The sequence below is a fragment of the Numenius arquata genome, chromosome 8, assembly GCF_964106895.1.
Source record: "Numenius arquata chromosome 8, bNumArq3.hap1.1, whole genome shotgun sequence".
NCBI lineage: Eukaryota > Metazoa > Chordata > Aves > Charadriiformes > Scolopacidae > Numenius > Numenius arquata.
In genome coordinates, this window is record NC_133583.1 from 43,497,920 (window position 1) to 43,512,347 (window position 14,428).

Consider the following 14,428-nt stretch of genomic DNA (forward strand, 5'->3'; position numbering starts at 1 on the left):
CCCTCAATTGATAAAATCTGACTTAGTTATCAAAGACTGATTTCTTTTGAAAATAGTTTAAAAGTTGGGTACTTCCTTAATGCTGTTGCTATTTCAATTGCATATTTGATACAGAACTTCAAAGTTTAATTTGATTACACGACACTAGATCAAAACCAGATTCTTTAACCATATAGTTCAGTGATCAAAAGTCATGACCTCCCATTGATCGCTTTATTGGTTTCCTGTTCTGATTCACTGGAAACCTTCTGGTCTTAACACTTGTTGCTAGTTTTAATCTTTGTCACGTTTACAATACAGCAGACTTGCCTATGGTAAAACTGATATACAACATACATTTAACATCATATTTCCTTTTGATTCAAGTGCTCTAACTGAGCTCAAACCAGGGCATGTTGAAAAACACTTTTAATAAAAATTTAAGTCGGGATATGTAACAATACATTCAGAGCAAAATGAAATAAATAGCAGCACAACTATTTCAGATTTTATTTAAACTTCCTGACACCTATAGGGATTTTGTAAAGCACTTTGTATTACCGTGAGACTGAATATGACTTACAGAAGCTGGCAATTTAAAACAGAGGGCAAATAGTTAAGTACTATAAAACTCAGAAGCAGTAAATGGCTCAGTCTTGGAAATTTCTTGCTGCTCTTCTGCTTTTCATAAACCATTGTTCGAACTCTGCAATGGTTTGAACTCTGTCTAGTGATACAGTCAGCAAAGTTCTCTTGAGATAAGTATTTCAGATTGTATACCAACTGTTACTCTGGGACATCCTTTTATAAGTACAACTTTCAAAACCAAAAACAATCCTTAAACAGGAGAATTTAGTAGTTAATCACATATGTGAGCTTGGATTCTGAAGAGTTACTGATGAGTGGGGCAGATTCATCTAATGTTGTACTACCTCATAATTTGTTTTTAATCCCACTATAGATGACACACTCCCCCTCCCCCCCCCCCCCCCCCAAAAAATAAAAAAAAAATCCCACAAAAAAACAAATCAACAACAACAACAAAATCTCAGTCCAGAGACTGTTTGGGTTTTTATGTTTTAAGAACAGCAGCCGTATTGGTACAACCAAAATAAGCAGCCTAGGTCATTTGGGTATATAATATTGCCATTCTCTGCTGTTCTGGTTCGGGCCCACAATAGGCTTATCAAGCCTGGAGTTTAATATTTGCTCTGACTTCTGATCAGCTTCTATTGCCTGTTTCAAGGTGTTTTGCTGCAATTGCTGTAACAAGTGGCAAGTGGACAGATCATACTGCAATTATATTAGATGGAATTCAATTTATAAACTCCAGAAACAGTTGTACTGTTTTGAGAGAGTGCGGATCAAGAAGTTCAGACACATATGAGACCCTGGAGACAACTGAATATGGACAGATCAGTCTCCCTACCACTCAGTTATGCTGCAAATCTCTGAACCCTTCTGCCATACTGAAATTAATCAAGAAAATTAATTTTATCTATCTGCTTCTTTCTGCTTGTTCTAAAAACCCTAAAAAATCAAATTGACTTTTCTCCAAGATGCATTTTATTACACTTCAAAATAAGGAGTCAAATATTCTACCAAGTCCTCTAAGAATTTCTGTCAACTGATTTTTATCTTGGTATGAGCATTATAAAATTGTTCGGGGGACAGATCAGGTAATGCTAGCAGGAAGCAAATACAGCTCTGAACTCATCCATTCAAAGCAGAGCTAATTTTCTTTAGGAAACTGTTTTTTAGTTTATATTCTTTAGAAATACTTTTTACAGAAACCACTGAACTTGTATTATTCTAGAATGAACTTGTATTATTCTAGAATCATCAGCTCTTGTTGGGGTTTGTTGTTGATTGTGCAGGTTTCCTGTTTTAGTCATGCTAAGCTCAGTCCCAAATAAATGGCCAGATGTGCTAAGGTCTTGAGTATGCTGGAGTGCAGCTTGGCTCTCTCTACTTGGCCCAGTACAGGGCCTGGCTAACAACTTCATCTCAAAGGTTGTTGCTAGACTCCCTAAAAATCAGCATTTTATTTATCTGACTGAAACTTCTGCTGGGTGAAAATTTTTAGATGAGGAAATGAATTTCCACATGTAAAGGATATCAAAGACAAAACTGTATCTTAGAAAAAATAAATTAGGCTCCATGATAAATTAAATGTTTAATAGTGATTTATTAACTACTAAGCAAAGGAAGCAATTTTGCATACAGATTTTGAAATGTTCTCACTGCATGTTATTTGTAAGCACGATCAAGACATTTCCTGCTTTCTTAAGTCACAGTACCAGCAATTTCAGTTTGCTTGATTTTGCTTAAGTAGTCTAATTTGTTAAATTAGACTCTGATTAATATCTTGAGTACTGCCTTACAAACATCACTTTTGGGGGTTGGGGGAAAGGCAAAAGCAAAGACAGGTCATAAAGCTATGTAATGATGATTCCAATGTGCTAAACCCCAAATTTGTGTTAAACCCCCACACCCGAGCACTTCAGGCTAACTTTTAATAATTGTAGTTTAGGTGAACTACAAAGGGAAAAAGTATTTTTGTCCATCTTAGTGTTGTAGTAAAACTCTGAAATAGTTTTCCAGAGTGTTTTAATGCATTTTTAGATGTATTCGCTTTCTTCCTTATCTCCATGACTCTTCAACAACCCATTAGAATGTGTTGAACAACTTGATTTCAACAAAATCTAGTTAATTTTCTGGAACTTTAAAAATTTTGACACAAAATTAAATCTGGGACAAAGCAGCAGTAAAGAGAACAGCATAGTAACATTTCCTATTTGAGAATGGTCTATTGTATCAATTTCAAAATTAGTTAGATATCAAGCTGAAGCAGATCATTAGGAAATCTAAGAAGACTCAAAGTTGTTTTGGAAGAGTTTTAATCTTAATATTTTAAATTTAAAAGGGAAAAAAAAAGACAACTGTGTGAAATCAATAAATGAAGATGTAACCTATTTCCTGAATTTCTCTACTAAGGATACCTCTGATGTTGCAGATCCCTTTCCCGTCTGCCTATAACTGTTTTCTTTCAAACAGTGAGTCCGTGGTATTAGGGCCTCTTCCTCAGGAGGCACAACAGTGATTGGGTAATGGGATCAAGCAAAGTAAATGGGAATTCCTGGATGCAGTATCTGGTTGGTTTGGGCTTCTTGAATCATCAGTAGTTTCCAAGAATGACCCTTGTCTGGCATTGCTCATGGCTGTTATTTACAAGTTAATAACCCTAATTATGGCTGCACTTATAGCTATGGCTGCAGAAAAAGAACCTTAATGTTAACTGAAGTGAAACAGGAAATTCACTGACACTGAAATAAAAGCCACAACTTTGAGCTTTGTCCTAATACAGTTACAATGATAACACATTTCTAATTTAGCATATCTTGAAATTTATTTTTAAATTTGTTAGAGAATGTGTCACCATTTTGAAACGAAGAATGCTGTCATATTATGTCCAATATGTGTTGTTGACTTATATTACACGTAATCTTGAGAGCTATACAAGTTGTGAGGGAGCTCTCAAAAGACTGTCCTCTGCATATGATCTACATGTTTGGGTAAAAATTGTCTCATGCTTGAGGAAAATTAAGAATGTTTGGGTTTGCATGAAACTTTTTTTTCTTGCAGGGCATATTAAACTATACTTAAGATTTTTATTTTCAAATCTCAGACTTTTCAAAGATGAATAAGCAATGGCTTTCATTAAAATGCTCTGATACAGCCTGTCACAATGCATGCCTAGCAGTCCCTTTCATATAAGGAAGCTGATTCTGTTGGGGAAGTTTAGAAACCCTATTTGCATTGTAGCTGTATAGCCATTAAACTTGCTAAGAATTGGTTTAGATGATGGATTGCTAATATTAGTTTCTGCAACTATTCGTTTAGCTCATGTCTCCATTTGCACAGTGTTTATGTTGCGACGGTTTCAGTATGAATGTGGCTCACTGTGGAAGTATAACCGTGTACTTAAAAATGGGCTTCAGAGAGCTTAAGATATTTAAGGACTTGCTTGTGTTCATGGATGTGAAAAAGTAGCATGAAAAGGTCTGCAGCCTTAACATTGTTCATTCCTTTTGTGTGCGTGTGTGTGCGGAAATGCTTCTGCATTGTAGTACCTATTGGACTTAATATTTGGGTTGATATGTCTCCCAAATGGCAATGTATTTTCAATTAATTCAGTCTGAGATCCTGCAGCTGCTTAATTTTCTGAAATAAGCACTTTTCCAAAAGAAGTTACTGGGAGTTTTCTTAAAGAAGCGGTACCACATGTCTTAAACTGGAGTGATCTCATCACAGTGGGAGAGGGTCAGCAGTAAGTAGTAGTCAACTGCTAAGTATTATAAGGGATCCCATTAGATGCTGTGGACTGTTAGTCCTAGAAAATTTTAAGAACTTAAATGGCTTTTATTCATGTTAAATGTGATTACAATTTTGTAGATCATAACTGATACTTTTAATTGGCTTGTAATTAGGTTCTGACTTTTAAATCTCTCTTTCCATGTTGACAATGGTTTTTCTGAATAACAGGAGAGGTATTTGAAAATGCTTATGACTTGTTTCTCTTCAGCTAAATGTGGTTAGATCATACTTTCAGCAACATTCTAGTTTTCCTTTGAATCATTTGGTTTTTAAGCAGGAAATCATACTAAGACTTCCTACTGTTACTAAGGTGGAGACAAATAAAGAAGGAACTCTGATTTTTAGATTCCTCTTGCTGTAGGTAAAAGCATTGAGAACTCAGTATGTTTATTCTTTAAATTTAACATACTGCTTTCTGCCAAAACCAATTTCGTTCACCCAAGACAGTGGTCATATTTTTATCATATTCTGGTCTCACTTCTGTATTGCTTGCTTATCTTACTGTGAGTAGATTGAATGTTTATTGGAAAGCTTTGTTAAAATTCTTCTTTACTGTATCAGAATTGAGTAAATTTCAGGACTTAGTTACTGAAGCCTTTTAAAGGGAGTAGAAAGTAACTTTTTAGTTTGACTTCTTTCACCACTGAATTCCTAGCTTTAAAAACACCTCCCAGGTTACAACTTAAATATGTCTCCCAGAGCTCAAGTAGAACTCTTTCATAAAGTCCCACTTGAAAAATTGACATATGTTCTCTATTTTAAAAAACAAAGGTACTTAGAAATATAACTTGCTTGCAACTGACTAGCATCCTTCAAACTGTTCTATGATTCTATGATTTAACATGGAAGAACTTTTGAATTGTACTATAACTTCTATATTTCTCTTTACTGTCTCTCCTTCATGCCTGGCTTGATGAGGCAGTCAGCATCAGGTAAGAAAGTTTATTCTGAGGTTCTAGGATCTGATTGTTAGTCTTTCTTCAGCTCTACTGAGCTTGTGAAAGTACACTGTTACCTGTTAAGAGTATGTACAATTAAAGTCTTCATATGGTGACCAGTAGGACATACAGTTTATCTTTAAAATGCTGAACTCATTATGTACAAAAAGATATATAAATGCAAACATTAAGATTCTGTTCTTGATTCGGCTGGCTTTTGAAGGGATAATGATGACATAGATTTTGGTCACATAATGTTATTAACCCTTTGAAATGTCCTAAGGATCATATGAATGTGCTACAGTGAAAACTGGGTTGAAGCTGCAGTCATCTAGACAATACAACCTGGTTTTGAGAATTAAAAGCAAAACATGTGCGTTTACCAGACCTGGTTTTTTAACAGATGTGATCAGATTGAGATTCTTGCAAAACCGAAGCAGTAAGAAAAAAGCCAAGGTTCACCTGAATGTCACTTGTTGGGGTGACAGAGGTCTGATTCCCTTCACACAAAGGAGGGCCAAACCCAAAACTGAGAGGAATTAACCAATATTGGCTCTTTGTACAAAAGAGCCACAGAATTGACAGGCCCTGGGATGTAAGTATACTCTGCTCAACATTGCTGCAAGAAAAGGGGCTTTTTCCTTCAGGTGGAATAAGGATAGAGTAGAACTAGGGTTTGGGGGGAGTTACTGGTAGTGTGGTGTTTAGGTTCCACCAAACATTCCCTCCCCTCCCAAGTCCTTAGCTGGTTTTACCATTATCTTGGTATGCTTGGCTACATGAATGACAAGATCTGGCATAATGCTTTACTTCCTACTTGAAACTTTTTTTTCTATGTTCAAATAAAACACTGATGGCAAGAATTTCAAGAAATCTCTCTTAAAAAGGTGACAGATGAGCTTCAATATGAATAAGGTAATTCATCAGTTGCAAAATCTAAGCCGTACCTACACAATGGCAAACACAGAACTGGTAGTTACAAATCAGGAAAGATATTTTAGAATTGTTGCTGAGAGTCCTCTGACATCATTGGCTCAGTGTGCAGCAGCAGCCAGAACAGACAAGACAACGTTGGGCATCAATAGGAAGTATTTTAAAAACAAAATAACAGGTTTTATATTGCTGTTATAAAACCTTGGTGCAGGGCTGGTCTTGGTACCTCAAGATGGATGTAGAAAGTTTAAAAAAGGTCTGTAGAGAAGTTAAAGGGCAACTAAAATGGTCAGTGGTCTTGAGCACTGCCTGTTTTTGAGAGGCTAAAAAGGCTTCGGGCTCATCTGTGTTACAGAGAAGGCTAAGCGAGGCGTTATGATGTAAGTTTCAGAATCTTGACTGGGGAGCTGCCTTCACCACTTGTTCCTGCATTACTAGAATTCAGAGGCAATTCCTGAAACAAGTAGCAGATTAGTTTAAAACAAATAAAGGAATTTCTGGAACTTACTGGCACGGGAAGCTGTGGAGGTAGACAGCAAATAAATAAAAAACAATCGTCAGTCATGGACAACTGGTCTATAAATGGATACTGAAACAACTAGGAAAAGATGCACTCTCATATCTGCTACAACAGTTTCTGGACCAGTGAGTGGAGTCTTGGGAATATGAAAGGAATGAATTGCAAAAAATGGTCATATTCATATGCTTTCCCTTAAAAACAAAACAACATGAAAGTGCTATTGTCATTGTTGGAGACAGACTATTAGGCTGATGTACAATTGCCCTGAGCCAATAGGACACTTCTTACATTCCCATCTTGAAAAAAGGTGCTGCTTTTTCTCTGAGAAATTTTGCTAGATTGCCAAGTTATGTGAGAGTGCAAAACTTTCCATTTTAAGAAACCTCTATTTTAGAGCCTTAAGCTGGCATTAGCCACTGGTATCTAATTGCATTGGAGCACATGCTGTCTACGAGCTGTTCCAAATGCTTTGAGAAGCCTTAGAAAGCCTTTCTGCTGCAACAGAAACTGCAAGATAATCAGGCTCCTTCAGAAATGCTCCTGAACAAATGTTAGACGGTGATGCCCCTGAAATATCTTCAACTCTGAAACTACACAAAACTGAAAGTAGTGCAGAGCTCTTCCCAACCTATTCTGTTGGATACTTTTAATTTCTTGAAGACTAGGTGCTTTCATTGACATTCATGTTTAGAAAAAAAATTAAAAGATGCAAATCAGATTCTACCTTCAATTGAAGAACAACTTGTTTTAAGTATTTTCAAGATTAAAGTGACAGATTTCTGATTGTAAAATAAAAGTAACATTCTGTTGCAGACTTAAGTTTTGTGATAAATTAATGTACTGACACAATGTAAAGGCATTTGGGTTCAAATGACAGCATTTACATTTTTAAGAAGTGCAGTAATTTTGGCAGTATTTCAGTTTCTCAAACTCAAAATGGCTGCCATAAGAACAGTAATATGCATCCCACTGGCCATGCTTTTCACACATCTTACTGAATTGTGATCTATCTTCCAGGTTTGAAAGGACCCTGGAAGGCCTTTAGTCCAGGTGCCTGCTCAGAACAAGATCGACACTGAATTCAAAGCAGGTTCTTCAGGGCTTTGTCAGTTGGGTGTTAAAACTCACTGAGGATGGAGAATCTACAGACTCTGAACAATCTAATTCTTAACTAGCCTGGTAGCAATTATTTTCCCTTCATGTTCAAACACAACCTTGTGGTTTGTGTTACGACCAATCTCTCTTCTCCCACCATGCATTTCAGTAAAGAACCAGTTAGTTCTCTGTTCTTAAGGCGTAAGCTGCTACCTCTTAACTGTCTTGGTGCCTCCCCACTGAATCTACTCATGACTATCTTGTACTGAGGAAGGAGTGAGGTAGCAAGTGTCAAATAGGACAGATGCAGTCTAACAAGTGCCAGATGAGAACCATTTCCCATGATGTACTGGCTGTGCCCTTGTCAATACAGCCTAGTATGCTGTTAGCCTTTGTCACTGCTTGGGGACACTGCTAATTCCTGTTTAGCCTCCTGTAGGTCAGGACTCCAGTGTCCTCTTGCTATCCAGCCTGCTGATTCCCATAATACAAACAAATTCTATGCTACAGTGTTTGTCTGTGCTTCTGGCTGTGATGGCCATTTTTCAAGCAGAGAACTCATGGAACTATATGACCAATGATAGACCTGCTGCTTATATTCTCTACAGTACAATCATGTTTCTTCCTAGCAGTCTGGTTCTCCTTGGATGTGAGGAGTACTTGAGAAAAAGGGCAAGCAAGTGTAAAGATGCAGGTCAAAAGAAGTATTTCTGGAAGGTCAGAGATTGTGCATCTTTTCATTAGAATAACAAAAGATAACACACTGTTTTCCCAGACTCATTTTAGGAATTGGCAAAGGCTGTGTGTATTCATGATTTTTTTTCACCAACAGCATTTTCCACAGACTCTCATTTGGTGTTTGGAAAGGCAACTGCCTAAAACCATGAAGCCATGATTTTGTCATGTTACCTAAATATATTCATCTAAAGGTATCATGTTAAAGCCTTCAGGAAAACAGCTGAGGTCATTGGCTTGGCTTTCTGAATGTTCAAAACAACTAACATTGAATATCAGCTTTATAATTTCAGGTGAACCAATGGCTTAGCTGTGCAGACCTAAAAGCATATAATTTCTTACTCTAATATGAAATTTGTAGTCACTTGTACAGCGGAGCTTTTTTTTCTGTGGTGGGGGTGGAGAGAAACTGTTGGGTTTCATTTTGTTTTTCTGTGTTTTTATTTTCTTAGTGACTAAAATTGATAGCTGTTTTGGAAACTTTATGTGGTAGCTAATCTGATCGTATTGCAGGATACTTTTAGGGATAATATTTCTAAATAACACAAGAACCTCTGCATCAGGTTTTCTGTATCTAGGCATATAAACTAGTAAAAAGTATTTATTCTAGATACATGTTCTGTCTAGTACCTAATATTTGGCACAAGCTGATTTTGCTTGCATCGTAAATTATGTACAAGTGTGGAACCTTTTGTTTTGCTTGCCTTTACACAAGCAAGTTCCTTATGAAACAGCTGCAGCCTATGTGAAGAAAATGCAAAAAACCTAACATTAGTACGTGTAGTTACACCAAGAGTTAGATCTACAGCATATACCCATAGTCCTAGCAGGGATGTTTTGATATACATTAAAAGCTGGAGCTTTTACATGCTGTTAACATCCGATTTGATGGCTTCTAGCATAATTGTGAGTCTTGTGATCTTTTTTCAACTCCTTTTTTTTTTTATTCTCATCTTTTGCACAAACCCATGGTAAGTACAGAGATCTTCTTCCCCCAAATGGACAGGTAAAGTCTTCTATTGGTGTCAGCAGCAAGGAACTACATGCACCTTTTATTTATCAAAGTGAATATTGCTTCAGATTTCTGAAACATAAAATAGATTTGTGTAAAGAAGCTCTTCAGGCTTTTTCTTCTTTCTATTTTTCAGGTCTCTGTTACTGTGAAAAGTCGCTTACAAAATAGCGCTTGGTGCATCTTCCTTTTTAAGCTTCCAGAGTGACATTAGGAAGTTTCTGTAATACATTTTTAATTGTTTTTTGAATCATTAGGATTTTTTATCTTAATGGTCATAGACTGTCAAACTGACCCTGAGGTAGTTGCTACTAAAAGCTAGAAAAAGTGCAATTCCAGAAAAAATAACCCCAGGAATGACTTCCATGAGTTGCAATTATTTTTGGTAAATTAACAGGGAATTTGCCAGGCTTCAGAGCTCTAAGTTTTACTTTTGAATAGCTTGAATGCATGGTTGTAACAGTTGTAATACTCCACAGCATATTTTGAATTAAAATGTTATAATTATCTGTCCGTGGTCTGACAATTTCTGTCTTGGTTGATATTCTCTGAAAATTGAAACTACAATCTATTTATGCCATACAAAGAGAAGTTTCTCTCTTACTTCTTGATCTGAAATCTCATTAGGTCTGAACTAGATAATGAAAAGATACTTGATCTTGCAGTACAGACAGAACTAAGCATATTTTCTGATTTGTTTGTTTTGTTCCTGTGGCTGTGTGAAGCTGGCAATATTCACTTGGGACCCTGCTCTTTGTGACTGGGAGCGGGCTTTGCTCAAGTGAGAAGTTAGGTGATAAGGGAAAGAACGGAGCTGTAAAAGTTAAGATGGGAAAGACAAAAGTGCTGTCAAAACAAATAGGTCAGTCTAGAAAACTAACTATAAACCATCCTCATGGGGATATTAAAGATGCAGTAAATAGCCTGGAGGAATCTGTCATTAGTGGTTCTAGATGCCTTGACTATTAAGCCTTAAAACTGAAATACTCTGGAGGTGGAAGGAGAATTTTGGAAAATTCCAAGTACTATTTAAGATGTTCTTTCAAGGTCTCTGCTTGGGCAGCCAGAAGTGTGAAGTCGCTCTGTTCTGATTTCATCCGAGTTTCAAAGTGATCATCAAATATGCTACTTCTAGATCTAGCATTTAATTTAATCCAGTAAGAGGTCAATTAGACATTTCTTGGAAATGTGGTGGGTTTCTTTTGGGGTGGTTTTGGGTTTGGTTTTTGTTTGGTGTGTTTTGTTTTTTTTTTTCTTACTGCTGGACTCTTCAGCTCTGGTTAACTGTTAACTTCTGCTTTTTCTAACAGATCAAATGTCTAAAAGGCCAGAGAGACTTCTCAGACCAACCCACTTTTGATGGGATTCACATTGTCAACCATTTCACAGGAGATGATGAATCATTTCATTCTTCTGATGAAGATTTTATAACTAACTCCATACAGGAGAGTGGGGTGAACTTTCATCTACATAGGAGGACTGGTCAGATGGCTTTGGATCACACAGTTGTAGACAGCAGTGACAGTGATACTGAGGAGAGTGCCCTTCAGACTGGGAATTCAGACAAGATGGTTTCCAAACAGAGAAGAATGGAATCTTACTCTACTACTGTGTGATTATCACTGTGACTAGCGTTGAAGACTTTCATATTTCTTTAAGGGTGAAATTGTCAGATACATGAAACTATCCAGCAGTTGGTTTACGTAACTATTGGATCTGGTTTGGCCTGTGATAAATATATACATGTACTGTCTATCTGCCTTCTCTCTTTGCCAAATCTTGCTAATGACATACCATTGCCATAAAACAGGCTGGGAAGAAGCTGATGGATGACAGTTCTGACAGTATTACTGAATGTTCCTTGGTTTAGACACTGCAAATATACCATTTCTTTAATGCCTAAGAACCATTTTTGCTGTTCACAAACACAGGAATTATTTTCCTCAAAAGAAATTGCTCTTGTGCAATATTTTATGCTCTGAACAAATGTGTATGTTTTACATTGTTATCCATTTGTGATCAAGATGGACCCTAGTAAACCATCTGATCATGACACGTATATATATATAAAATTATCTTATACTTCTTGATTACTTTTGGTTTTACTAAAGTTATTGGATGCCCACAGAAGGCTTGAAAGAGGAGCCTTTATCTGTACTACTTCATATATGCAAAAAATGGTCACTAATGTTGTAAAGGTGTTTTTCACCATTTTCACTTAAATCTATGTGCATCTGCTTTTGGTGTTGCTAAATAATACCTGGTCTGAGTATGTTAATTACGATAATGTTTATTTTGTACATATTTATATATCTACACCGAGCTGAAAATGTACATTACACCATTTTATATGAGGAATGTAAATGTTGCAATATTACTGTCTCTGGTAGTCTAACAGGAAAATGAATTCTGTATATACACACTAGAAATGAATTACTAAATAAAGGCAAAACACTAACTTTACATTAAGTTTCAGCCTAGCTACACTAACAGGTTCGTGTCGGAAATGCTTGTTCAAAACACTATTGACTGAAATCTTTTACCTTCATGTATATGTAATGAAAATAAATTTTTCATGATTTAACAAGGTTGCAGCATTTACTGTTTAGTCACTGTTTAGTCACTTCTAAGCTACAGCCCTTGGTTACTGCACAGTTACTTGCTGGCTCTAGATTAGAGTGGTAGTTCAAATAAGGTGAAAAATTACCCATGTCTTACAGTTAGTTCTAATGAAGGCATAGTCTATGCATAAAAATAATTTCAGTCATCTTACAGTTTTATATTGCAGAGCTATTTAGGAAATAAGCTATTGTCACCAAATAGCTGTGATTCACCACAGAAGTGAGAGCTGAGCTGAGCGTTGTCCTTTCCTACTCTCCTGAAAACTGAGATCCATTAAGACAGCCCTAGCTTCTTGAACAGAACAAGATATTCAACTGTTGTCATATGAACACTCATTTGCCCTCTCAGACACATTCTAGTCAGGAATATTCTTAACAGCAGCTATTATTGCCATCTTAAATAATTAAACAATCCTTAAGACTTCTTTTCTAGCAATGTTTGCAACTATTATATTAATAAAGAAAAAAAAAAAGACATGTTCAAGTTGGGACTGATAGCACAAATGTTGGCTGTCTTGCTATCCATGAGAAGCAGTATAGTTGTTTAAAACTGCAAAATCGTGGAAGCATACTGCTGAACACATCTGCTAGTCGTGTTAGGCATTTCCTTTACTTTTATTTTGAATGTGTCCTTGGAAAGAAACAGCACAACTGAGGAGATAAATGTTCAAAGAATGATAGGAAAGGCTGCATGGAAGAAGCATGTTCTGGGCCTCTCCATAGTATCATCTGCCCAGGTGCAAGCTTATTTAAATTTTAATGGAGGTGGGGGACAATTTCCAATTTACTGATTTCTGCAGCTCCTAACTTGCTTCCGTATTTTTGCCAAAATTTCCCCACATCCTACCAGTGAATATGTAATTCCCAGTATAGCCTCTGGAAATTGCCATCTCTGAGGTGGATTAACTGACTGATTCTGATCCCTGTTGGAAACTTCATGTACACCAAACCGAAGCAGAAGCACTTTTGTTCACTAACAAGTAATGGTTGCCTCTTCTCTTTTTTTTTTTTTTTTCCCTTGCAATGAGCATCTGGTAACTTATGTTTGCACCTGGATAATTGCTCCCCAAGAGGATAGGTGACAAATGTCTTGTTACCTGTCATCAATACCAGCTGCAAGTCTCTCTTAAAGGTAACGTTCTGTAATAAGTGGCAGGAGCAAAATTCAGTTGGAGAGCCATAAAAATCCTGTCTGTTTGAACAGTGAAGTGTTATGATTTTGCAATAACTGCCTTTCTGTTCAAGTGATAGCAAATGAGATTAGTTGGCAAGGGTTATTTCCTGAACTTTTGTGGTTTTAAAGTATACTAATAGAATAAATACTGATACTAAATAACGGCATAAATAAAAACATTAAGGGAAAAGCAAAAGTCCTTATCCAACTAACTGCATCTCTTCTAGTGATGAAGGTGAATCACTGGATGTGCTGCAGTTCCAGAAGACAGTTATGCACAGAATATGCTAGGAATATAACCCAAGACAGGCTGTTCAGAATCATCCTGCTTTTTCTGCAACTGTTCTGCCAAAAAATGGCACTAATCTCTTTATGTGTATTATAATTTTGAATATGCACCAGAATAATGTCAAATCAGTAGCATAGATAATATACTAACATGTCAATAAATAAAGCATACTAGTTATGCTACACATCATCACCTTGCTTGAATGACTTCCTAACAAATATTGTTGTTCTCTTAGACTTGTCTTATATGCAGGCTGTAAGAGCTCAATGTGAATGCTAAGAGCATAAGGTAAAAAAAAAAAAAGCACATAAATGTGACAAGTTTAGATTCTTGAATATGGAAGTGCTGCCGCTGAGAAGACAGGTGAAATTGGGAAGAGGGGTGCCCTTCTATATACAGAGTTGCCATGTAAATTGCATTTTATGTTTGGTAGTGAACATGGTTCTGCTTTCCCTATCTGATAATCAAATATTCACTAGCTGGAGAAGCCTCAATTTTTCTTATTGAAGCCTCAAATTTTCTTATTTATCCAGGCTAAGGAAGTTAACATTTTAGGTCCTAATAGCGTTTATGATTACACCTCTTTTTACTTAAGTCACTTCATTTCACGTATTAGAAGTTTGTAACATTTCTGAAAAATTTGGAACATGACTAGTTGGGAGAAAGTACATCTGTGAAGTTAAGAAGTGTGTATTATATTCACGGCTCAACAACTATTTGTTCATGTTGGTCATGGTTTTTGGCAAAATACAGGC

The 14,428-nt window shown here is 36.4% G+C and overlaps 1 protein-coding gene across 1 annotated transcript in view; it reads left to right on the forward strand.

Moving 5' to 3' along the window:
- Window positions 1–12,171, forward strand: part of EVI5 (ecotropic viral integration site 5) — an 81,766-nt gene extending 69,595 nt beyond the window's left edge. Inside the window, exon 20 of the mRNA XM_074151851.1 lies at window positions 10,900–12,171. Coding sequence (XP_074007952.1) covers window positions 10,900–11,205 — 306 coding nt within the window. The 3' untranslated portion in view covers window positions 11,206–12,171. The remainder of the gene's footprint in view (window positions 1–10,899) is intronic.
- The last annotated feature ends 2,257 nt before the right edge of the window (window positions 12,172–14,428 follow it).